Here is a 26,292-nt window from a genome sequence, read left to right as displayed (position 1 = left end):
TACAGCTTGTCTTTGATGGTGTTGCAATTTCAATGTTGAGGAGTGTATTTGTAATTATGAAACAAGAGAACAGCATGGATGGGCACCTCCAGAACATTGTATTAAGAACCAGCTTGACCACTACAATATCCTAGAGTAATTCATGACTCCTCACTTTTATTCCATGTATTTGAGAGGAGGTTAGGTATAAATGAAAGAATATATACAATTTGATTTTTGGGCAAGAGCAGAACCACCAGCATGGTGCGTAAGAATTACCTGCTGATATAAACATATTAAGTCTTTGTCAGGGGTGTAGCTATAGAGGGTGCAGAGGTAGCAGTCAATACCGGGCACAGGAGCCCGAGGGGGCCCAAAGACCCTTGTGCTAAATAAGAAGACAATGGAAAGTGCATGCTGGTCAAGTTACACCTCTGGCTGAAGGGAAGGGGTAAGGTCAAGAATTTGGCATGGGGGGGATTTGCAGTTTAAATTTTTGCCTCAGGCAGCACAAAGGCAATGTGCATCCTTGCCCCTGGCTACAAAGCACTGAGGGAAGGGGGTGTGACAACCACCTTCCAAATCCCAGTTGCCACTAGAGACTTTTGGAGGCGAATCGACTGTGATCACAGTAGACGTTTAAGATTGGTTGATGTGCCCATACATGATACAATCACGATTGTATATACAATCGATAAAATAAAATGATTGATTTCGAGCTGGAAATATAATTAATTTGCTGCCACCACTCTTCCTATTGAATCGGGGCAAAGAGACCCCAGCTAGCTAATCCTAAAGGGAAGAAACGGTTATTTGCAACCTAGCTAACCCATCAACAATTTATAAAAATAAAACAATCCGGTAGTATGTCTACTCTGAGGACGGAGTTCTTAGCATAGATCAGGTAATCAAGTAACAAGGGCAAAACTGGAACAATTGAATTGTTAGCTTTTAGTCTAAAAACTATACACAAAAATATATACATTAAAACTGACAGATAAATATACCTGCCAGTCGAACAGATTGGTTGGATAGAAATAGGTAAGAGGTGGAAGGGTATAGAATGTCTGTAAGTTATGAATTACCATGGTAGAGTCCAGTAAAAGATAGAGTCTTTGTAAGGAATAATCCAAGATGGCGAGGTTCCCGTGTCCATTGTCGAGCCCGTGTCATGATGTTAGTCGATAGTAGCAGTAGGACGCAGGACCTGAGTGTGTCACTGTTTTTGCCCACTCTGAAGCAGGGAGTGGTTATGACACTTACAGGTCCAGCCTTGTGTAATTGAAACAGGGGCAGTCCTTTGCCTCATAGGGAGAAAATCTGGCAGAATCTAGGCTTTGCCAGTTTCTCCTTTCCTGTAGCTCAAATTAAGAAAGTCCATATTTATAATCAGTACCATTTTACGCATCATCTGATACCAAATATGACTGGAAGACAATACAGGGTGCCTTAGGAACTTTATATCCCACAGAGGGAATTTCTGATTTGTTTGAAGATTTCCAGGAAGGTGGGTTAAAAGAACCGAAACAATCTCTGAAGAGATGTTTCCTTTCATATTTGCCTAACCCATGAAATATGAGGAAAATATGTGAAAAATATGAAGTCTATGCATTGGAGGTGACTTTCAGGTCATCTTCCTTGCTGTACCAACCAGCTGTGTGATAAGGATCTGTCATTCTCCCTTGAAACTTCCTGACCAGGGTAATGTGCTAGGACCCCCTGGTGGGTTGGAGCCACACAGACTAGACTGTAGCACGTTTATGAGGTTCTGTCATGATGATATCAGATTGATGGATGTATAACCTGGGAGGGGGTGCATTTCTGTCCAGGAAGACTCTTTTTGGCAAAGAGGTGCTCATTTCCTCTGATTTGTGCTGTATTACTGCTGGGTTGAAAAAAGATTTGAACTGTTTGTGTGATTTTAAAAACCAGACACATTCGCGATTTCTTCAGTAACCAGGATCGCAAAGTATCATAGGGGGGCCCAAGCTTAACGCTTGTACCAGGGCCCATGACCTTTTAGCTATCCCATGGACTTTGTGTTTTGTTTAAAGTATTTTAAAGTTCTAATCTATATATCCCACCCAACACAGTATCACTTTCTTGAGGCTATTTTAATAAACTATGGAAAAAAAAAAAAATCACACTTGTATTTCTACAGCTGCAGTACTCCCTGTTTGCTTGAGGGATTACTCCCCTCACAGAGAGACTACTCTGTGCCTCCCCACCAGGATGCCAACCCAGAGCCTGCGCTTTGTTCACATCCACAATACACAGAGTGCCTATAGATGTGATATAGTATTTTAATTTATTGCATTACTTTTTCCATTGATATGATTGATACAAATCAACTTTGGTACACAGTACGGCAGTTCTGCTTGAGTGCTTTATAAAGGCCCTAACCCAATACAAGTTCAACAACAAAGCAACACATTTAGTCAAATGTAGTTAACAAGAAATTAATATTTGTACCCAATGCATTACATAACCAACCAGTTATGTGCAAAAAAACAAATGCCAAAGTGATCTTGGACCTACAGTATGTATGAAAGCACATAAATCAGCTTGACACAGTACACAAAAACATCAATTACAGTGGATGATGGACATGTATATACCTACTGTACCACCAGGATAAATATATGCAGCATTTAATTTATCCATCTTTATCCCTAGTGGACTTCAATAAGTAAAACATTGATATATAGCTATAAAAGGACAATGGAAAACACTAGGAATGACAATAGTACAATAAATGACAATACCTTGTCCAAGACTTCTCCTGGTGATTCATCTAGTGACTGTCCAAGCAGCAAAAAGTCTGATACCCCATTAGCAATAGACAAGATGCAATGGCCTCCAGAAATTAAAAGTACTAAAAATGGAAATTCCACTTGGTGCAATAATCGAATAGTTAATGCATGAGCTTCCATATGATGGATTGGTATAAAGGGTTTGTTATAACGTTTAACCAAGTTTAAGCTGTATGAAACACCAACTCCAAGACTTAATGCAAGTCCAGGCTTCACTGTTGTGGCGATAGCTGAAACCTCATGCAGATAGATGCCACTAGACAGAATGGCTTCATTAACAACTCTATCAATGTTATCTTTATGAAGTTGTTGTGCCACAGTTGGTAGGATTCCTCCAGATCTGCAATATAAAAAAAAAATAAAAAATTGCAAAATAAAACATTTATAGAACATGGCAGCTTTAAAAATATCTATCTCGTTAGCTATATTATGCAACAATGTAATTTTCTGGTCTACAGTAATTCAAACAATTTGATCAAAACACTTATATTATAGATTATAGAAATAAAGCATCTGTATGATGATACTGTTGAAAATAAAATTACAAAAAACCAATGCAAAACAAAATACACTGAACTTAACCCCTTCTACCCCGGGCAGGTTTTCACCCTCCTGCCCAGGCCATTTTTTTTTTTACAAATCTGACATGTCACTTTACAAGGTAATAATTTTGGAACACTTTAACTTATCCAAGCCATTGTTTTCTCGTGACACATTGTACTTCATGAGAGTCATAAATGAGTCAATATTTTTTACCTTTATCTATGAAAGAATGCCAAATTTACAAAAAGTTTGGAAAAATCCACAATTTTAAAAATTTTTATTTCTCAGCTTTTAACCCCTTAAGGACTCAGCCCTATTTCACCTTAAGGACATTTTTTGCAAATCTGACCAGTGTCACTTTAAGTGCTGATAACTTTAAAACGCTTGGACTTACCCAGGCTGTTCCGAGATTATTTTTTCGTCACATATTGTACTTCACGACACTGCTAAAATTGGGTCAAAAAAGTTAATTTTTTTGCATAAAAAAATACCGTATTTACCCAAAAATTTGAAAAATTAGCAAATTTCAAAGTTTCAGTTTCTCAACTTCTGTAATACATAGTAATACCCCCGAAAATTGTGATGATTTTACATTCCCCATATGTCTACTTCATATTTGTAGCATTTTGGGAATTATCAATACAAAGATATACCACCGGCGCTGATTACAGAATTAAAGCAGCAGTGTCAGAAACAGCTCCGCAATAGCTGTTAAGAAAGGGTTAAACACATGATTTATAAAAGGAAGAGACACCGCGCTGAGCCTAGTTCACCTGACCCTAATTTACCTCTTGTTCCGATCGTGTAAAACCTATCCACCTCAGTTTTTAAAAAGCAGGAATTACCTTGGTTCTGATGTGTGGGATTAGGGGACCACCTTCTCGGGTGTTCCGGTGTGCACGTGTTCTTCCCCACGAGGTAAATAGCAGGTAGAGGTAGGCTGTATGGAGTTCGCCACCGGCCGGGGCGAACTCCATACAGCCTACCTCTACCTGCTATTTACCTCGTGGGGAAGAACACGTGCACACCGGAACGCCCGAGAAGGTGGTCCCCTAATCCCACACATCAGAACCAAGGTAATTCCTGCTTTTTAAAAACTGAGGTGGATAGGTTTTACACGATCGGAACAAGAGGTAAATTAGGGTCAGGTGAACTAGGCTCAGCGCGGTGTCTCTTCCTTTTATAAATCATGCATTTTGGGAATTATATTTACATGTTATGTAAATATACAAGGATGTTACAAGGCTTAGAAGTTTAGAAGCAAATTTTCAAATTTTTCTGAAATCTTCAAAATCCCACTTTTTATGGACCAGTTCAGGTTTGAAGTCATATTGTGAGGCTTAGATAATAGAAACCTCCCAAAAATGGAATAGAAACTACACCCCTCAAAGTATTCAAAACTGGGTTTACAAACTTTGTTAACCCTTTAGGTGTTCCACAAGAGTTAATGGCAGATGGAGAAACAATTTCGAAATTTCTATTTTTTGGAAAATTTTCCAATATAATAAATTTTTCCCAGGAGTAAAACAAAGGCTAACTGCCAAACAAAACTCAATATGGGTTACCCTGATTCTCTAGTTTGCAGAAACACCCCATATGTGGTCGTAAACTACTGTTTGGACAAACGGGAGTACATAGAAGGAGGGGCACACCAAATGGGTTTTAGAATGCAGATTTTGCAGGACTGGTTTTGTTTATACTATGTCCCATTTGAAGCCCCCTGTTGCACCCCTAGAATATACATGCTGCATTATCGGAATAATGCAGACATTTCCGGATGGCCTCAAACCGGGGACGTGTCATGACCATACTGTACAGTGGGGTCTAGTATAGGATGCCCCCACTCCAGTATTGCCTGACACTGGGTTTTTGGACTAGACCCATATGCAGCACGAGGCCCCAAAATGTCCTCATCTCGGCTGCACTGACCGGCGTCCAGCCACCGGGTCTTGCCAAAAATGAGCCCGGGTTTTGAGCGACGAGTGGCAAGTGGCAGGGGGGGTCTGGGGTCTGAGAGATGGAACACAGAAAGTTTTAGATAAAAGTTTTTTTTCCTAACTAACTTTTCCCTTCTTTCCCTGCCTAACAGTGCCCCTCCCTCACTGACCCTAACCTACCTGGATGGCGATGGTTGCAGGAGGGTGATGGATGCCAATTTAGGGGGACTCAGGAGCTGGTGCTGCACGGTGCGGGTGCTTGACAGGAAAAGGAGGGGAGAGAGGAGCGCAGGAAGTTTGAATCTCGCGCCTCTCTCCCCTGCACCAATCAGCACCCTGGACAGCAGCGTTCAGCACCAGGGCCAGCACCGCCTCTCCAAATCATCGTACTGCGATTGGTGCTGTTTAATCACGCCACCGATCGCAGTCTTTTTTCAGTTCATCGGGTCACCGGAGACCCGAATGGACCGGAAACGCAGAAAATCACAGGTCTGAATTGACCTGCGGTTTTCTGCGATCGCCGATACGGGGGGGGGGGGGGGGGTCAAATGACCCCCCCCCCCCCCCGCGTTGTTACAGGATGCTGGCTGAATGATTTCAGCCAGCATCCCGTTCCGATTAACCCCCGCGGTGCCGGAATCCCGATTTAAAGTTAGGACGTACCGGTACGCCCTGGGTCCTTAAGGACTCGGGAAATAGGGCGTACCGGTACGCCCTACGTCCTTAAGGGGTTAAAACAGAAAATGATACCTCATAAAATATTTTTTTACTTAACCCCTTCACGACCGCAATCCGTCTATATACTTGATAGCTGCACATACCTCGTCATACACCTGCAAAGCGCTTGGATTAAAAGGTTCTGCCCTGGTGCTGTCACGGACAACATACAGTCTAGTAATGCCGGCAAGGGACCAATCAGAGTGGTCCCTTGCCGGCAATCGATCCGATTGATTAGTCTGTGCAGACTAACCGATCGAATCGCTGCAGTGTTAAAATGGTTAAAATCAGGTAATGTGTCCTAAAGCCCCCCCGATCTGTGCCCCCTTCCTGTGCGCCTCCAACCCATCACCACCCTGAGCCCTTCCTCTGCCATCGGACCCCGCCCCCCCATCCATGTAGCATGCCCCTGATGCGGTCCGCCCCCTCCCCGCCCAATACATTCATCCTGCCCCGATCTGTTCTTTCTCAATGCTGGCTGTATGCACCCCCCCTTTTCCAGCGCTGCCCCCTGCCCCCGATGCGGTACTCCTGCTGTGTGTGATGGTGGCGGCTCTGTTCCTGAGCCGTCACCATCAGCAGCGAGTGTCAGCTCTATGCTGACACTCTGCTGTAACCCCATAGATGCCGCAGCAGCGGCATCCATGGGATTAATAGAGGGAGGGGGCTCCCTCTCTCAACCATCGGGGCTGCTGCTGGTTGTCATGGCAACAGGACGCTTTGCAAAGGTGTCCGGTGTTGCCACCTATAGGAAATCTGGTAGTATACTTTGCAATACAAGAGCATTGCAAAGTATAGTACAACCATCAGCCCCACTGGATCTTCAAGATCCAAGAAAGAACTGATAAAAAAAAAAAAGTGAAAATAATAAAAAGTAAAAATAAATAAAAATGCTAATAAAAAAATTCCCTTTTCCTATAAAAAACTAAAATTAAAAAACTAAACAAAAACCCCACCCAGGTATCACCGCGTCCGTAACGACATCTCTATAAATATATCACATGATAAACCCCGTCCAATAAATACCATAAAAAATAAAAAAATGTGTAAAAAAAGAAGCCATTTTTGTCACCTTACATCACAAAAAGTGTAACACCAAGCGATCAAAAAGGCGTATACACCACAAAATAGTACCAATCAAACCATTACCTCATCCCGCAAAAAATGAGCCCCTATTTAAGACAATCGCCCCAAAAATAAAAAAGCTATGGCTCTCAGACTATGGAGACACTAAAACATATTTTTTTGGGTTTCAGAAATGCTATTATTGTGTAAAATTTAAATAAATAAGAAAAAGTATACATATTGGGTATTGCCACATCCGTAACGATCTGCTCTATAAAACTTTCACATGACCTAACCCCTCAGATAAACGCTGTAAAAAAAAACTGTTCCAAAACATTTGGCCACCTTGCCCCATAAAGTGTAATAATGAATGATCAAAAGATCATATCTACCCAAAAATGGTACCAATAAAAACCTCGATTCTTTCTGCAAAACACGAGCCCCTGCACAAGACGATCAATAGAAAAATGAAAAACATATGGCGTTCAGAAAATACACACAAAAACATAATTTCTTTTTCAAAAATGCCTTATTATGTAAAACTGAAAAACAAAAAAAGTAGACATATTTGATATCACTGCGTCCGTAACAGCCTGCTCTATAAAATAGCACATGATCTACCATGTCAGATGAATCTTGTAAAAAATTCAAGATGACAAAACAGAAATGTTTTTGTTACCTTGCCTCACAAAAAACTTAATATAGAGCAATTAAAAATCATATGTACCCCAAAATAGTACCAATAAAACTGTCACCTTATCCCCTAGTTTCTACTGTAGGGGTGCATCAGGGGGGCTTTAAATGGTACATGGCATCTAAAACCAGTCCAGCAAAATCTGCCTTCCAAAAACCATGTGGCGTTCATTTTGTTCTGCACCCTGCCGTGTGCCCTTACATCAGTTTACAACCACATGTGGGGTGTTTCTGTAAACAGCAGAATCAGGGTAATAAATATTAAGTTTTGTTTGGCTGTTAACCCTAAATGTATTAAAGATAAAAATGTAATAAAATGGAAAATCTGCCAAAAAAGTGAAATTTAGAAATTTCCCCTCCATTTTGCTTTAATTCTTGCGGAACACCTAAAGGGTTAACAAAGTTTGCAAAATCAGTTTTGAGTAACTTGAGGGGTGTAGTTATTACAATGGGGTCATTTATGGGGGTATCCCCTATGTAAGCCCCACAAAGTGACTTCAGACCTGAACTGGTTGTTAAAAAATGTGTTTTGGAAATTTTCTTAAAAATTTTAAGAATTGCTTCTAAACTTCTAAGCCTTGTAACGTCCTAAAAAAATTAAATTACATTTCCAAAATGATGCCAACATAAAGTAGACATATGGGGAATGTTAAGTAATAAATATTTTATGAGGTATCACTTTCTGTTTTAGAAGCAGAGAAATTGAAATTTTGAAAATTGCTACTTTTAAAAAATTTGGGCTAAATTTTGTATTTTTTCATAAATAAAAGGTGAAATATATTGACTCAAATTTATGACTGTCATGAAGTACAATGTGTCACGAGAAAACAATCTCAGAATGGCTTGGAAAAGTAAAAGCGTTCCAAAGCTATTACCACATAAAGTGACGCATGTCAGATTTGTAAATTTTGACCCAGACACTGAGGCATCAATGACCTTTGGTCATGAAAGGGTAATATCATATGTCAACTTTATGTTGGCATAATTTTGCAAATGTCATTTTACTTTTTAAGGACTGTAAAAGGCTTAGCATTTTAGAAGCAATTCTTAAAAATTTTTGTAAAATTTCCCAAACCCACTTTTTAAGGACCAGTTCAGTTATGAAGTCACTTTGTGGAGTTTGCATAATAGAGACCACCCATTAATTACATCATTTTAGAAATGACACACCTCAAGTTAATAAGAATGGATTTTCCAAACTTTGTTAACCGCAAGAATTAAAGGCAAATGGAGATGAAATTTCTACATTTCATTTTTGGGCCGATTTTTCATTTAATCCATTTTTTTCTTTAACACATCAAAGGTTAACAGCCAAACAAAACTCAATATCTATTAGGGTCCATTCACACATCCGTTGTTTCTTTCCTGATCTGTTCCGTTATTTGCGGAACAGATCTGGACCAGATCTGGACCCATTCATTTTCAATGGGTCCTGAAAAAAATCGGACAGCACAACGTCTGATTTTTTTTCAGGACCCATTGAAAACGAATGGGTACAGATCTGGTCCAGATCTGTTCCGCAAAAAATGGAACAGTTCAGGAAAGAAACAATGGACGTGTGAATGGACCCTTACCCTGATTTTGCAGCTTATAGAAATACCGCACTTGTGGTCGTAAACTGCTGTAGGGGCACACGACAGGGAGCAGAAGAAAAGGAGCGCCATATGTTTTTTGGAAGGCAGATTTTGCTAGACTGGTTTTTAGACACCGTGTCCAATTTAAAGCCCCCGTGATGCACTACTACGGCAAAAAGTGACCCCATTTTGGAAACTACGGGATAAGGTGACAGTTTTATTTGTATTATTTTGGGGTACATATGATGATCGCTTTATGTTACGTTTTGTTGTGAGGCAAGATAACAAAAAATGGCTTTTATGGCACAGTTTTCATTTTTTGTTTTTTACAATGACAGGTTAGGCTACTTTCACACTCGTATTTTGGCTTTCCGTTTGTGAGATCCATCATGGGCTCTCACAAGCGGTCCAAAACGGATCAGTTTGGCCTAATGCTATCACGACCGGCGTGCCGATCACATACGTGAAGCAAAGGGAGGGAAAAGGAAGGCCCTGTCCAAGGGAGAGGAAAAGATGGTGACCCCTAACTCACCTTGAGGCTGGCACCTGACTGCCCTGACGTCCCTAGACGGGTTTCTCACCCGTACGCTGATCACGTGCCTAAACCCTGGCTTTCCCTAAGATGACCCCTATGTAGTGAATAGGGCGGTGCGAACACTAGTCCGCACCACTAACACTAAAGGGAAGCACTAGGGAGAGGACAGACAATACTGACAAAACATATAGTCCCAGGTGGGCGACAACCAACAACCAACAGGGATCCGGAGGGAAATGCTCTGGTACAACAACCAGGGATAACAGCAACTCAGGTCCAGTGGGTCAGTATAGAAGTCCATGCAGGAAGCTCTATATCTGGCAACCAGAGAAGTGGGAGAGGGGAATATAAAGAGGTTAGGAGTGCAGGACAAGAAACAGCTGAGGAGAAGCTACGGATCCCTGAGTGAGACGGAAAGGATTGCAAGGCAAACACAGAAAGCTAACATTAAGTAACAGCGCTTTCTTTAGACATAGAGCGCGCAGCCACCCGCTGCGACTTCCTGACCCCGGGTATAACGGAGTCAGACGTGGCTCTTGACACCCTCGTGACAAATGCATTCTGGGGAAAAGGATCCGCTCAGAATGCATCAGTTTGCCTCCAATCAGTCTCCATTCCGCTCTGGAGTTTTGCTGTCCGCTTGATGAAACTGAGCCAAACGTCCTGGCACACAGATCCATTTTCTCTGACATAATCTGGCACAATAGAAAATGGACCCGTCTCCTATTGACTTTCAATGGAGTTCATGATGGATCCGTCTTGGCTATGTTACAGATAATACAAACAGATCTGTTTACAGGTGCATGAAGTTGTATTATTGTAACGGATTTGTTTTTGCAGATCCATGATGGATCTGCCCAAAACGCGAGTGTGAAAGTAGCCTTAGATAATGTGCTATTTTTATACAGCAGGTTGTTATAGCAGAGACAATATGAAATATGTCTACTTTCTTTGTTTTAGTTTTACATAATAAAGCATTTTAGAAAACACCAATTTTCATTGGTACCATTTTTGTTGGCAGTTTTTATTTTTATACAGCGTTCACCTGTGGATGTAGTTCATGTGATATATATAGCTGGTCGTTATGGACGTGGCAATACCTAATATATTTTTATTTTATTTATTAAGTTTTACACAATAAAAGCATTTTTAAAACAAAAAATTTATGTTTTAGTGTCTCCATATTCTGATACACATAGCTTTTTTACTTTTTGACCGATTACCTTAGGTAGGATCTCATTTTTTGCAGGATGAGGTGACTGATTGGTACTATTTTGGGGGGCATAAGTATTTTTAATCGCTTTGTGTTGCACTTTTTGTGATGGTAGGTGACCAAAAATAGCTATTTTGGCACAGTTTTTTTTTTTTTTTTTACAATGTTCCCCTGAGGGGTTAGGTCATGTGACATTTTTATAGAGCTGGTTGTTACGGACGCAGCAATATCTAATATGGCAAAAAATAAAAATTCACTTTGACACAATAGCATAAAAAAAAAAAAAAAGATGTTTTAGTGTCTCCGTATTCAGAGAGCCATAGTTTATTTTTTATTTTTTTGAGGCGATTGTCTTATGTAGGGGCTCATTTTCTGTGGGATGAGGTGATGGTCCTATTGGTACCATTTTGGTACCAGCGTTTTGGTGTCCGCATCCAGAGCAGAACGGAGGCAGAACAGAGCCAAACTGATGCATTCTGAACGGATCCTTATCCATTCAGAATGCATTGGGGCTGAACTGATCAGTTTTAAACCGTTTGTCCAGGCCCTGGTAACCAGCTTAGCAAAACTTCCAAACTCATGCCTCCAACTCAGTAGGCATCCTGACTCTAATAGAGTAAAGAAGTCAGAAATGGCCAGATTGGTTCACTAATTTTTTACATTGTTGTGCTTTTTCATAAGTTTAAACAGTTATATTTACTTATTTTAGTTATAATGGGTATTAATTGCCTTTAAGAGTAATGTTGATTTATATTCACTGTTTTGTATGAAGTTTCATGTAGGCCAAAGTAAGTCCATGAGAAAATTACTGTGCTGTTCAAAAGCTACTGTTATTGTAACAATATATTATACATTTAGAAAGTTAGAAGATACACCGCACCTGCAGATTCTGAGGCTTCATTGTTTTTCCTATCTGAACATGAATTCCACAGTGTGAGAATTGTCTAGATGTTCCTCAAAGTATATATTCATGTATCAAAGTTTGTCCCTCAGCCCTGAGAAAAGGCCCCTAGATGTCAGAGGTGTGAAGTAGTGAAAATATTAGGCATGTATGAGTTAACCCTTAATGGTATGATGCTTATTGCTTATACAACAGTGCCATCTAGATATAAGCGGTTAATACTACATCAGTAGCAAAATTGCATTCTGGGTAGTATTATGACGCCATGCTCCTTATCAATGCACACACCCCTCCAACAATGATTGGAAAGTTCCAAACTCGGAGGGCGTGTTCATCTGATAAGTTTTGGGTTAAGAAACCAGTTACCAAAAAGAAAAAGAAAAAAGGGAGAAAAAGAGATAAAAGAGAAACAAACATTTGGATTATAGATCTCTGGAGAATCATTTGGATTATCGGGAAAAACTCTTGAGAGCTGGCTGCCCCAAGACTATGCACATCACTTGACCCTTGGGTAATGTATATTTTTGTTTTATGTAGTATTGATCTAAATTAATTGGCTTGATACTTAGCCCGATACCCGCTCATTTGCGGATGTGTTACGTTAGTTGCTCCATCGGTATTTTCTCTGATTTCAGTTAGGCTACTTTCACACTAGCGTTCGGGCGGATCCGTTCTGAACGGATCCGCTCATAATAATGCAGACGGAGGCTCCGTTCAGAACGGATCCGTCTGCATTAAAATGGAAAAAAAAAAGCTAAGTGTGAAAATAGCCTCGGACGGATCCGTCCAGACTTTCAATGTAAAGTCAATGGGGGACGGATCCGCTTGAAGATTGAGCCACATTGTGGCATCTTCAAACGGATCCGTCCCCATTGACTTACATTGTAAGTCTGGACGGATCCGCACGGATCCGCACGCCTCCGCACGGCCAGGCGGACACCCGAACGCTGCAAGCAGCGTTCAGGTGTCCGCCTGTCCGTGCGGAGGCGAGCGGAGGCTGAACGCCGCCAGACTGATGCAGTCTGAGCGGATCCGCTCCATTCAGACTGCATCAGGGCTGGACGGCTGCGTTCGGGTCCGCTCGTGAGCTCCTTCAAACGGAGCTCACGAGCGGACCAGCGAACGCTAGTGTGAAAGGAGCCTTACGATGCATATAACTGAAAAAAGGGGATAATATTGAAGAGACTCTTTCTTGGGAATCTTTATATTCCCTAGTTTGATATCAAGCCAATAATTTATAAGTTTTGTTGCAATACTACCATTATCTGAAGATTGGTCATCATTTTTGGGCGGAGCAAGGGCTCGTATCTGTCATCTTCTTGATTGAGTTTTCCGCATAATCCATTGATTGTATATCTCTCACAAATTTAAAGCTATATTGCATAATATTCTTGTGTTGGTTGAGTAGTGTTTTGTTGGTATCATATAGGGGTGAATTCGGGGTACTGCATATCATTGTATATTATTGAAATTTAGGTTGATTCATTTTTGTTTGTATTTTAACCTATTGTATAATAAACCATTTATATTTTTGCATAGACGCTTGTACCCTGTTTTACTGATTGCACAAAATAATCAGGTTCTTGATTGAACTCTTTGAGATGTTTATGTCCATCTCACGGGTCAATATAGTTTGCATAATTTTTCTTTTGACCCGATATTTTTTTTATTTTAATATTTATATAAAGCATTTGCTTTATATACCCGACAACATAGGGGGCTGGTCTCCCACTCATGAAAAAGACATAGCTGAGACGCAATAAAATAGCCCCTGAAACGGGGAGGTTCAAACCCCCCCCCCCCCTCCCGTTCCAGCAGCATTGAAAAATAATCCAGTTTCAGCCTTACCCGCTTTCTCCCCCATAGCAAATCATTAATCATCTTCTCTATCAGTTTGAAGAATTTGTCCTCTATCCAGACCGGAGAGTTTCGGAGAACACAAAGTAATTGGGGAAGGACTATCATTTTCACCAAGGAGACCCTATCTCCTCTCAAAAGGGTGAACCGATGCCATATTTTAATTTTAGATCTGATCTTCATAATGACCGGGAGTAGATTAAGTTGAACATAGTCCTGGATATTAGCGGAGATAGTTATCAACAGGTACTTAATGGAATCCTCAACCCCAAGGTCTGTAGATAAGCTACAATGGTCAGTGGAGAACCTATCTATATGGAGGAGGGTAGATTTGGACCAGTTTACCTCCAGGCCCGAAAACCTGGAGTACGATTCTACAATCTCCATAACTTTTGGCAGGGTAGTATTAGTCTGTTGCATGAAGAACAGAATATCGTCTGCATATAGAGAAATCCAATCATAATCTCCTGTAATCCCAAATCCAAGAATGCCCGAGTCCTGTCAGATTTTTATAGCCAGAGGCTCAATATATATATTAAATAGGAGTGGCGAGAGAGGACATCCTTGGCGGGTGCCTCTCTCCAGCATAAAACTCCTGGTCAGGGTCCCATTAATCCTGAGCTTGGCTGAAGGGGATTTGTAAAGCAGGCGGACCATGGCTATGAACCTTGGACCAAATCCCATTCTTCCCATCACCCTCCAGAGGAAGCCCCACTCGACCCTGTCAAAGGCCTTTGTAGCATCTAACGACAGGATCGAGTGGGCAGTCATCCCGGAGGATTGAATGTTAGCAAACCGGCGATGTATATTATAATGTGTACCCCTCCCAGGCATAAACCCATTTTGGTTTGGGTGAATTAGCAATGTGATCACCTTGGAAAGTCTGTTGGCCAGGACCTTGGAGAGCAGCTTAATATCAGTATTAAGTAGAGAAATAGGTCTATAAGCACCCATCTCCAACATACCCTCATCTTTTTTTGGGATTAGAACTATCAGTGCTTCGTACATGGAGGTCGGCAAGCCTTCTCCCTGCAACCCCTTTGTAAATACTTCTGAAAGATTTGCAAGGACTATATCCCCATATTTCCTGAAAAAAGTCATACGGAAGGCCATCCAGCCCCGGGGACAAACTACCCGATATTGACCCAAGGGCCAAATGGATCTCCTGGACGGTAATCTCCCTCTCCAGGAAGATCCTCTGGCTTTCTGACAAAACCGAAAAAGAAAGACCATTCAGATACGCGTCCACTAGGCTGTCCGGCACAGGAGGAGCCGCCCTATAAACCGCTACAAAGTATTCCCAAAAGACCTCAGCTATACCCTCCTCATCTCGCACGATCCTACCATCAGGCCCACGAATACTAGTTGTTTCCTTCCTCCTATTCTCTTGTTGCTTAACTATCCTAGCCAAGAGCCTACTTGGTCGTCTTGATTCAGAAAAATATTTCTGTCCCTTAAAGAACAAACTATGGTGGGCCTTATCAAGGAGAACATTTTTAAGGTCCTGACTGGCTTTCTGCATTTTTTTCTACTTTGTTCCGTCTTCTGAGTGATAAACTGGTCCGTGGTACTAGCAACTAAATTGGTCAATTCCTTCTCTTTTCTCTTGAATGATCCTCTCAATGCAGAGATACTGCTGATAAACAATCCCCTCATATAGGCCTTCAAAGTATCCCATACGCAACCAATGCCAGCTAAAGTATAGTTATATCTGTTTTTTAATAAACTGATGGTCATCCATTATAGCCAACCAGTATTGGTTTAATCTAAATAGCGAGTCTGATTTGGCCTGACCTGACCTGACCCTACCAAAATTTCTATGGAGAGGGGAGAATGATCTGAGAGAGTTCTCAATACATATTTAACATATTTAATATTTCTAATATTGTCTCTATTGGTCAGTGCCAGGTCAATCCTGGACATTGGCCTCCCTCCATTACTAACCCATGAGAAGACACTCTTTCCCCTCCCCATGTGCTCCCACACATCCACAGAGCCCTTCTCCCGACAGAATCGCGACAGCAGCGTCTCAGATCCCGATGATTAGTGACTACAGTAATGGAAGGGGGCTCCCTTTGCCTCCTGGAAGCTGTTAACTAGGCCTCTTGCACACAAGCGTCACGGATTAGGTCAGGATGCGTTCAGGGTACGTTCAGTGATAATCGTGATAATCACGTGATTTTGCTTGCATCTGGCATCCGTTTTGTATGCGATTGTGTTGCGTTATAGCGTTTTTCCCGCACGGATGACATGCAGATTCCTGTCTCCTCCATGCTTGCGAGATGAGTCCAGCGTTCTCTGACACTGAGCCCAGCCACGCCCACTGTGAAGGAGCCCAGCACCGTCCCGCATCCTCCGAATCTCCTCCTTGATCCCCGACGTCACAAAGCTAAAGCTTTATTTATATTTTACACAATAACAGCATTTTTGAATAAAAATAAATAAAACATATTTCAGTGTCTCCATATTCTGAGAGCCACAGTTTTTTGTTTTTTTTTGAGGCGATTGTCTTAGGTAGGGTCTCATTTTTTGCAAGATGAAATGACGGTTTGATCACTTTTTGTGATGTAAGGTGTCAAAAATGGCTTTCATGACACCGTTTTTATTTTTTTTTAAATTACGTTGTTTACATGAGGGGTTAGGTCATGTGATATTTTTATAGAGCAGGTCAATACAGACGTGGCAATACCTAATATGTCAACTTTTTTTCTATTTATGTAAGTTTTACACAATGATATTTTTTAAATAAAAAAATATCATGTTTTAGTGTCTCCATAATCTGAGAGCCACAGTTTTTCAGTTTTTGAGCGATGTTCTTAGGTAGGGTATAATTTTTAAGGGATGAGATGACAGTTTGATTGGCACTATTTTGGGGTGCATATGACTTTTTGATTGCTTGCTATTACACATTTTGTGATGTAAGGTGACAAAAATTTGCTTTTTTTACAGTTTTTTTTTATTTTATTTTTTTACGGTGTTCACCTGAGGGGTTAGGTCATGTGAATTTTTTATAGAGCAGGTCCTTACGGACGTGGCAATACCTAATATGTTTACTTTTTTTTATTTATTTAAATTTTACACAATAATATCATTTTTGAAACAAAAGAAAATATCATATTTTAGTGTCTCCATAGTCTGAGAGACATAGTTTTTTCAGTTTTTGGGTGATTGTCTTAGGTAGGGTATAATTTTTGTGGGATGAGAAGATTGGCACTATTTTGGGGGTCGTATGTCTTTTTGATCGCTTGGTGTAGCACTTTTAGTGATGTAAGGTGACCAAAATTTTTATTTTAGCACAGTTTTTGTTTAATTGTTTTGACGGTGTTCATCTGAGGGGTTAGGTAATGTAATTTTGAGTGAGTTTTTATAGGCTGGTCGATACGGACGCGGCGATACCTAATATGTCTACTACTATTTTTTTCCCCTATTTATAAAAAAACATATTACTTTATTTTGGGAAAAGGACGCTTTTTTTTTTACTTTAAACTTTTATTTTTTTGTAAAATGTATTTTTTAAACTTTATTTCACTTTATTTTTTTTTGTCCCACGCTGGAACTTCAACTTTTGGGGGTCTGATCCCCTTTACAAAAGCATAACAATACTTCTGTATTGTGATGCATTGGCTGTAAGTGTATTTCCAGTGTAATACACTTACAGCCTGCTTGCCTGTGAGATCCAGGGGGCTGGATCTCACAGGCTAAGAGGAAAGGCAGCCATGATGCCTAAGTAAGGGGTCCCCATCACGGAAGCGCGGGGACACGATGTCTGCTCCCTCTCCATACATCGCATGTGCCGCGGGTCAGCGCGGACAGCGCCATATCAAAGGTTAATGCACTAGCATCGGTTTTCACCGGTGCCAACACATGCAGCAGGGGTCTGGCTATCAGTCACTTGCGGACCCCTGCTGCTGATTGGGCGGGTGGAGCTCCTGCACCCGCCCAATCAGCCCACCGTGATAGTCTGGAGCTGGGCAGCAAGTCACGTTCCGCTGTGCCGTACCATTACGGCGCTGGTCGGAAAGAAGTTAAAGTACAGGGTGGGCCATTTATATGGATACACCTTAATAAAATGGGAATGGTTGGTGATATTAACTTCCTGTTTGTGGCACATTAGTATATGTGAGGGAGGAAACTTTTCAAGATGGGTGGTGACCATGGCGGCCATTTTGAAGTCGGCCATTTTGAATCCAACTTTTGTTTTTTCAATAGGAAGAGGGTCATGTGAATTTGGGAATTTCACAAGAAAAACAATGGTGTGCTTGGTTTTAACGTAACTTTATTCTTTCATGAGTTATTTACAAGTTTCTCTTTGTTTACAGCCATTGACATGTCGCCGAGGTTAACACGTGCGGATAGAAATTTTGTTGATGTCTGGTGAACGCAGTAAGCGGGTCATTGCAGCAGATTTCAACGCAAGACAGCCTACGAGACCACCCATCTCCCATGCTACAGTTAGCAAAGTTTTGTGAAACTGGTTCAATGTTGGATTTGCCATAATGTGGACGCATGAAACTGTCACTAATGAAGAAACATCAGTGGCTGTCCTAGCTTCATTCAGCAAGAACCCACAGCATAGCACTCGCCGCATGTCACTGGAGAGTGGCATTAGTCGAACATTCCTTCGGCGGATATTAGCTACTCACAAATGGCACCCTTACAAACTCCAGCTACTGCAGCCCAGATCGGCGCACTGAATTTGCAGAATGGGCAAAACAAAAATTGGAACAGGACCCTCAGTTTACGCAGAAGATTTTGTTCAGTGATAAGGCAAACTTTTATGTGAATGGTGAAGTTAACAAACAAAACCACCGCTATTGGTCTGACACTAACCCACATTGGATAGATCCCTCCAATACTGTTAGAACCAAAAAATTGATGGTATGGTGTGGTATATGGGGTACAAAGATAGTGGGGCTATTCTTCATCAATGGAAACCTCAAGGCCACTGGATATGCGAAATTGCTACATGATGATGTGTTTCCCTCTTTATGCACTGAAGATGGCACGTTCCCTGAGTTTTTCCAGCAATGGTGCACCACCACATTATGGGTGTCAGGTCCGAGCATTCCTAGATGAACAGTTTGCTGGAAAGTGGATTGGTCGTCGTGGGCCAGTTGAATGGCCCCCAAGGTCTCCCGATCTGACCCCCTTAGACTTTTATCTTTGGGGTCATCTTAAGGCAATTGTCTATGCTGTGAAGATACGAGATGTGCAGCACCTGAAACTACGGATACTGGAAGCCTGTGCTAGCATTTCTCCTGCAGTGTTGCTATCAGTGTGTGAAGAGTGGGAGAAGAGGGTTGCATTGACAATCCAACACAATGGGCAGCACATTGAACACATTTTATAAGTGGTCAGAAACTTGTAAATAACTCATGAAAGAATAAAGTTACGTTAAAACCAAGCACACCATTGTTTTTCTTGTGAAATTCCCAATAAGTTTGATGTGTCACATGACAATCTTCCTATTGAAAAAACAAAAGTTGGATTCAAAATGGCCGCCATGGTCACCACCCATCTTGAAAGGTTTCCCCCCCTCACATATACTAATGTGCCACAAACAGGAAGTTAATATCACCAACCATTCCGATTTTATTAAGGTGTATCCATATAAATGGCCCACCCTGTATATATCAATATAAAGTATTTAGTCCCAATCTTGGAGTATGGCCTATTTTTATTTCAACTTGCCAGACACATTACCATTAAATAATGTAAAGTAAGGTAGTAGATTTTAAAACATGTGATATTTTGCGTATTAATGTTTTATTTGTATTTTTTTTTTTTTCATTTCAGATTTTTCTTTGTTACATTTTGAGTTTAAAATTGGGTCCTCCACAATTGCTGGCATGGTACGGGCTACATGTGCCACCATTTGGTTGAGACTGAAAGCTTCAGTTCCACATTCAACCAGGCAGCAGTGGCTTGATATAGCCTAGGGCTTCCTGGAGAGGGCTCAATTCCCAAATTGTATTGGTGCCCTTGATGGGAAGCACATAAGGGTTAAGAAGCCACCGAACTCAGGGTCCCGATTCTATAATTATAAAAAGGTTTTCTCGGTAGTTTTGTGGCCTTTTCTGACACAAACTACAGGTTTATAATTGTAGATATTGGGTCCTATGGAAGTACTGCAGATGCTCGCATCTTCAGGGCTTCCAGAATGGGTCGGTGGCTTCAGTCCAAACAACTGGACGTACCACAGCGAGGCAAGGTTTGGATGCAAAGAGGCGCACTTTTAATGATCGGTTAAGCAGGGCCAAAAGGTTTGTGAAGTGTGCCTTTGGGATTTTTTCTAGTAAATGGCGGGTTTTTCTTTCGGACATACAGCTGGCCCCCAAAAATGTCAATGTGGTCATCAAAGCATGTGTAGTACTTCACAATTACATATGTACCTATGAGTCGACACCTGATGAAGACGCCCAAGTCTATAGTCCGCCATCAGGAAGAGACACTTTCCAACTTGGAAGATTTGGATCTGCTGGACAGAGTGAGGGACTTATTTTCTGAATATTTTATGTCGACTATCGGTTCATTCCCTTTTCAGCAGTAGTACTCGACTCATGGACGTTTGTGTTTGCCAGTTTTTTTGTTTTTTAACCTGGAAGGTTATTTTTTAGTTTGTTTTTGTATTTTTTAGTTAGGGACTCTCAAGATAATTTACGTGGGTTTGTGAGCTTACATATTTTGCTCCAGTACCCGAAACGCGTCAACATGTCTTGTGCACCATGTGGCTGTCTGCTGTTAATGAATGTTTAAATAAAGAAGAAGTTTTAAAGAGGATCTCCATTGAATCCGGAACCATTCCTGTTTCAAGTTTTTCTGCTGAATGCAAAGGGGACCCACCCCAAAGTTTCAGGAGTCAGGTGAATGTATTTGATCAGGAAGGTGAGCTGGATGAAGTGTTTTACTATATATTGTTTCGCACAGGGCATGTGAAATAAGTACTAATAACTAATTCATAGAAAGTGTAAAATGTTGCCAAAAATGTATACATGTTTTCACTTCATCATTAATAAAGTTGTAGTTGGCCTCATTCTGATGTAATAAAAACTATCATTACATGTGTCTTGGCGCTTAACTCCATATGTATTGTTCTTACTATAGTGTGCTTAAAGAACATAATATTTTTTAGAAACATTATGTATATATGTATAATAAAAAAAATTATTAAAAAGTTTATAAATTCGTAGATATTGGTGAAAAGCAAATTAATATTAGTGTGTGTAAGGCTACATGCACACAAACGCTGTTTGTTTCAGTGTCCTATCCGCATCAGCAGGTCTGTTCCGTAGCATCACAAAAAAAAAAACATGTCCTATTCTTGTCCATTTTAGGCATTGTTACAATGTATGCGCAAAAAAACCCCCACAAAAAACGGATGGCATACGGATGTCATCCGTTTTTTGGGGGGACCGCAAAACACATACGGTCGTGTGCATGGAGCCTAAATGATAAAGAAAACAAGTTAATATAGTAAAAGTGTATTTGGGTGATATTAAAGGGGTTGGCCACCAGAAGTATAAAAAAAACTATAAAGTGCCCCAGACAATAAACTAAAGACAAGAGGTATTTTTATCATAAAAGATATACTGTGTATATATAATTTTTCTACTGCATTCCGCATAGCATGATAACATTGATGAGAGGTTGTGTGGGCGGAGCAGCTGCAAAGTGAAAGTAAAAATCCCAGCATGCATCACAGCAAGCATCTTCAGAGGAGCAGTTACATGACATCTCTGCCTACTTGTGATGCCATAGTGACAACAGCACCTCAGAAGTCATCTCATCAGTCCTCCAGTCAAATAACTACCTAGGGAAATCAACATAATGATAGCAATCCTACATTCCCAGCATTGAATACAATACCACAATGTGATATATATAAAATACATACATGTGTGTGAATATGTACATAGGTGTGTGTGTGTATATATATATATATATATATATTTATATATATATATATATATATATATATATATATGCGAATACGTCTCACAAATGCATTGCAATACCGGATCCGTCACTCCGGTGGTAATCTGGCTGGAAAAACTAATCCGGTATTTATATTTTTCCAATTTTTTAAAGGTCTGCGCATTCATCAAAGTAGACAGAATTCTAAAACAGAAATGGGGATCAGAATATGGAGATGCAAAGGAAAGAATATATTTTTTTGAAATTATCTTTTTCAGTATTAAAAGAAAAAAAAATCAAATGTAGTATCACTGTAATTCCACTGTGGCAGATTTATAATTTTTTTACATTACACCCCATCTGGATCTTAAAGCTTTACACCACAGCAAATTCCAAAGTAGATGGTGCCAATAAAAAATACTATTTATCCCGCAAAAAAAAAAAAAAAAGCCCTCATACAGCTATTTGAATGGAAAATTATAAAAGTTATGGCTTCGGAAAGGCCAAAAGTAAAAATTGGAAAACGGTCTGGACTAAAAGGGTTGAAAGGGGTTGTACTTCCATATATATTCATGACCTATCATCAAGATAGGTCATCAATATCTGATCGGTAGGGGTCCAGCACGCGCCACCCAGCCGATCAGCTGTATGAAGAGGAGGCGGTGCTTCCTGGTCATTACACTGCGTTGTCTCCTCTGGAGCAGAAACGTAGAATAATTACAAGCACTGGCTCCATTCACCTGAATGGAGTGAGTACTTTTATTACACTGCACTTGCGAGACGACAAGCAGTGTAATAAAGAGGAAGCAGCGCTCGCATTGGAGAACTGCCTCCTCTTCATCCAGCTGATTGGCGGGGATGCCGGTTTGTCAGGCCCCCACCGATCAGATACTGATCCTGAGAATATCCTATCCTGAGAATATGTTATCAATAGATCCGGACGGTCCCTTTAACCCTTTCAGGACCAAGCTATTTTTTGCCTTTCTGCCCAGGCCATTTTTAGCAAATGTGACATGTGTCACTTTATGTGGTAATAACTTTAAAACGCTTTTACTTATCCAGGCCATTCTGAGACTGTATTCTCATCACATATTGTATTCATGACAGTGGTGAAATTGAGTCAAAATATTTTTTTAATATAAAATACCAAATTAGTTATATCCAAAAATAATTATTACTTCGAATTCTCCATATGTCTACTTCATGTTTGGATCATTTTGTGAATGCCATTTGGGGGGACGTTAGAAGGCTTAGAAGTTTAGAAGCAAATCTTGAAATTTTTCAGAAAATGTCCAAAACCCACTTTTTAAAGGATCAGTTCAGGCCTGAAGTCACTTTATTAGGCTTACATAATAGAAACCACCCAAAAATGACCACATTTAAGAAACTACACACCTCAAGGTATTAAAAACTGATTTTACAAACTTTGTTAACCGTTTAGAATTTAAAGAAAATGGAGATTACATTTCAGAATTTCACTTTTTTGGCAGATTTTCCATTGTAATCAATTTTTTTCCACTAACAAAGCAAGGGTTAATAGCCAAACAAAACTAAATATTTATTACCCTGATTCTGTAGTTTACAGAAACACCCCATATGTGGTCGCAAACTGCTGTACGGGCAAACGGCAGGGCGCAATAGGAAAGGAACGCCATATGGTTTTTGGAAGGCAAATTTAGCTGCGATAATTGTAAGCTGCCATGTCACATTTGAAGATCCCCTGATGCACCCCTAGAGTAGAAACGCCAAAAAAAAGACCCCATTTTGGAAACTACAGGATAAGGTGGCAGTTTTGTTGGTACTAAAGATTTTTGGTTGCTCTATATTACACTTTTTGTAAGGCAAGGTTATTTACAATGTTCATCTGACAGGTTAGATCGTGTGGTATTTTTATAGAGCAAGTTGTTACGGATGTGACAATACCAAACATTTGGTTGTTTGTTTCAGTTTTACATAATAAAGCATTTTTTTTAAAAATATATTTTTTTAGTGTCTCCATATTCTGAAAGCCATACATTTTTTAAATTTTTGGGGCGACTGTCTTATGTAGGGGCTCATTTTTTTCGGTATGAGATGACTGTTTGATTGGAACCATTTTAGGGTGCGTATGACTTTTTGATTGTTTTGGTATAACACTATTTTATGTAAGGTGACAAAAAATGGCTTGACATTTTCTATATATTTTTTTTTTTACGGTGTTTACCCGAGGGATTAGGTAATGGGATATAAAAATCATGTTTCAGTGTCTCCATATTTTGAGAGCTCTAGTTTTATATTTTTTGGGGGGCAATTGTCTTAGGTAGGACCTAATTTTTTGCGGGATGGCATGACGGTTTGATTGGCATGCTTTTGGGGTGCATATGACGTTTTGATCGCTTACTATTACAATTTTTGTGATGTAAGGTGACAAAAAATGGCTTTTTTTACACCGTTTTTTTTTTTTTTTTTACGGTGTTCACCTGAGGAGTTAGGTCATGTGATATTTTATACAGCAGGTTCTTACGGATGCGGCGGTACCTAATATGTATCCTTTATTTATTTATTGACACAGTTTTCACAGGGGTTAGGTCATATGGTATTTTTATAGACCAGGTCCTTACGGACGTTGCGATACCTAATATGTCTACTATTTTTTTTATTTATTTAAGTTTTACACAATATCATTTTTGAAACAAAAGTAAAATCATGTTATAGTGTCTCCATAGTCTGAGAGCCAAAGTTTTTAAAGTTTTATGGTGATCGTCTTAGGTAGGGGCTCATTTTTTGCAGGATGAGGTGACTGTTAAATGGGTACTATTTTAGGGACATACGCCTTTTTGATCACTTGTGATGTAAGATGACAAAAACGGTCATGTGATATTTTTATAGAGCCGGTCAATACGGACGTGGCTATACCTAATATGTCTACTTTTCTTTTTTTCCCTTTTTTTTTTACTTTATTTTGGGAAAAGGACGCTTTTTTTTTTACTTGAAACTTTAAATCTTTTGTCAAACTACTTTTTACATTTTTTTTTTTCACTTACGTTTTTTTTCCCACTCTCGGACTTCAACTTTTGGGGGTCTGATCCCCTTTACAATGCATGACAATACTTCTGTTTTATAATGCATTGGCTGTAAGTGTATTACTAGTGTAATACAGGGAGCTGGATCTCACAGGCTGTCACGGAAGACAGGCACGATGCCTAAAGAAGGCATCCGGCTGCCTTCCCTGCCATCAGGTCCCCGTCGCAGCAGCGCGGAGACCCGATGGCCACCCTGCACAGTCAGCACTGACCGCGGTTGTGCAGGGGTTAATTCGCCGGCATCAGTGATTTCACCGATGCTGGCGCATACAGCAGGGGTTCGGCTATCGGTGACTGCCGGACCCCTGCAGCTGATCAGGCGGGCGCAGGGTGTTAAGTCACATCCGTTTGCACCGTACATGTACGACGCAGGTCGTTAAGGGGTTAAACGTATTTAAAAAAATAATTATACATATAAATACAAACACTATATATATATATACACATACATACATACACACACACACACACACAGGTGAAACTGGAAAAATTTGAATATCAAGCAAAAGTCTATTTATTTTAGTAATGCAAATTAAAAGGAATTGCATTAATGCAGCTTAAAATTTGAATTTTGTGAAAAGGTTCAATATTCTAGGCAAACTGTTGTAATTCCTACACTGTTCACCTGATTTGGATGTAAATAGCCTCAAATTAAAGCTGACAGTCTGCAGTTAAAGCACATCTAGTTTGTTTCATTTCAAATCCATTATGGTGGTGTATAGAGACAAAAATCTTAGAATTGTGTCGATGTCCCAATATTAATAGACCTGACTGTATATAAATAAATATATATATATATGACACAAACAAAAATAAAAAATTCAGACAGCAGCACTAGTCCAATTGACCACAGGTGCAAAATCCGCCAAGCTGCAGGCTCAACAGCTAGCAAAAAGATAAAAAAAAAAATATATAAAAAAAAAAAAAAAAAAAAAACACGAGGATGACAGGCTAATTTACAAGATTAGGCAGAGAGAGGCCAAACAAGTTATAAGCGCTTCTAAAGTACAGGCAGAAGAGAAATTAGCTCAGTCAGGGAAAAAAGGCGAGAAGGCATTCTTCAGATACATAAATGAAAAAAGAAAACTAAAACAAGGAATTACAAAATTAAAAACAAAAGAAGGAAGGTATATGGAAGAAGCTAAAGAACTAGCTGACTGCCTCAATGAATACTTCTGTTCAGTCTTTACGAAGGAAAAGGACATCAATTAGGAAAGAAGACTAATGAATCTTTTGATGCATGTGTCTTTACAGAGGAAGAGGTTCTAAGTCAGCTGTCTAAAATCAATACAAATAAGTCACAGGGGCCTGATGGGATACACCCAAAGCTATTAAAAGAGCTCAGCGGTGAACTAGCAAAACCATTAACCGATTTATTTAACCAATCACTGGCAACAGGAGTCGTCCCAGAAGATTGGAAATTAGCAATAGTTGTGCCGATTCACAAGAAAGGTAGTAGGGAGCAATCGGGCATCTATAGGCCAGTAAG

General features: G+C 40.1%; 1 protein-coding gene across 1 annotated transcript in view; it reads right to left on the bottom strand.

Moving 5' to 3' along the window:
* OSGEPL1 (O-sialoglycoprotein endopeptidase like 1) overlaps positions 1–26,292 on the bottom strand; it is a 505,200-nt gene that overhangs the window by 358,557 nt on the left and 120,351 nt on the right. The window contains exon 3 of the mRNA XM_044302718.1: positions 2,745–3,132. Coding sequence (XP_044158653.1) covers positions 2,745–3,132 — 388 coding nt within the window. The remainder of the gene's footprint in view (positions 1–2,744; positions 3,133–26,292) is intronic.

The sequence above is a fragment of the Bufo gargarizans genome, chromosome 8, assembly GCF_014858855.1.
Source record: "Bufo gargarizans isolate SCDJY-AF-19 chromosome 8, ASM1485885v1, whole genome shotgun sequence".
NCBI classification, from domain to species: domain Eukaryota; kingdom Metazoa; phylum Chordata; class Amphibia; order Anura; family Bufonidae; genus Bufo; species Bufo gargarizans.
Note: the sequence above shows the minus strand (reverse complement) of the source record. Positions and strands in the feature narration are given on the sequence as shown.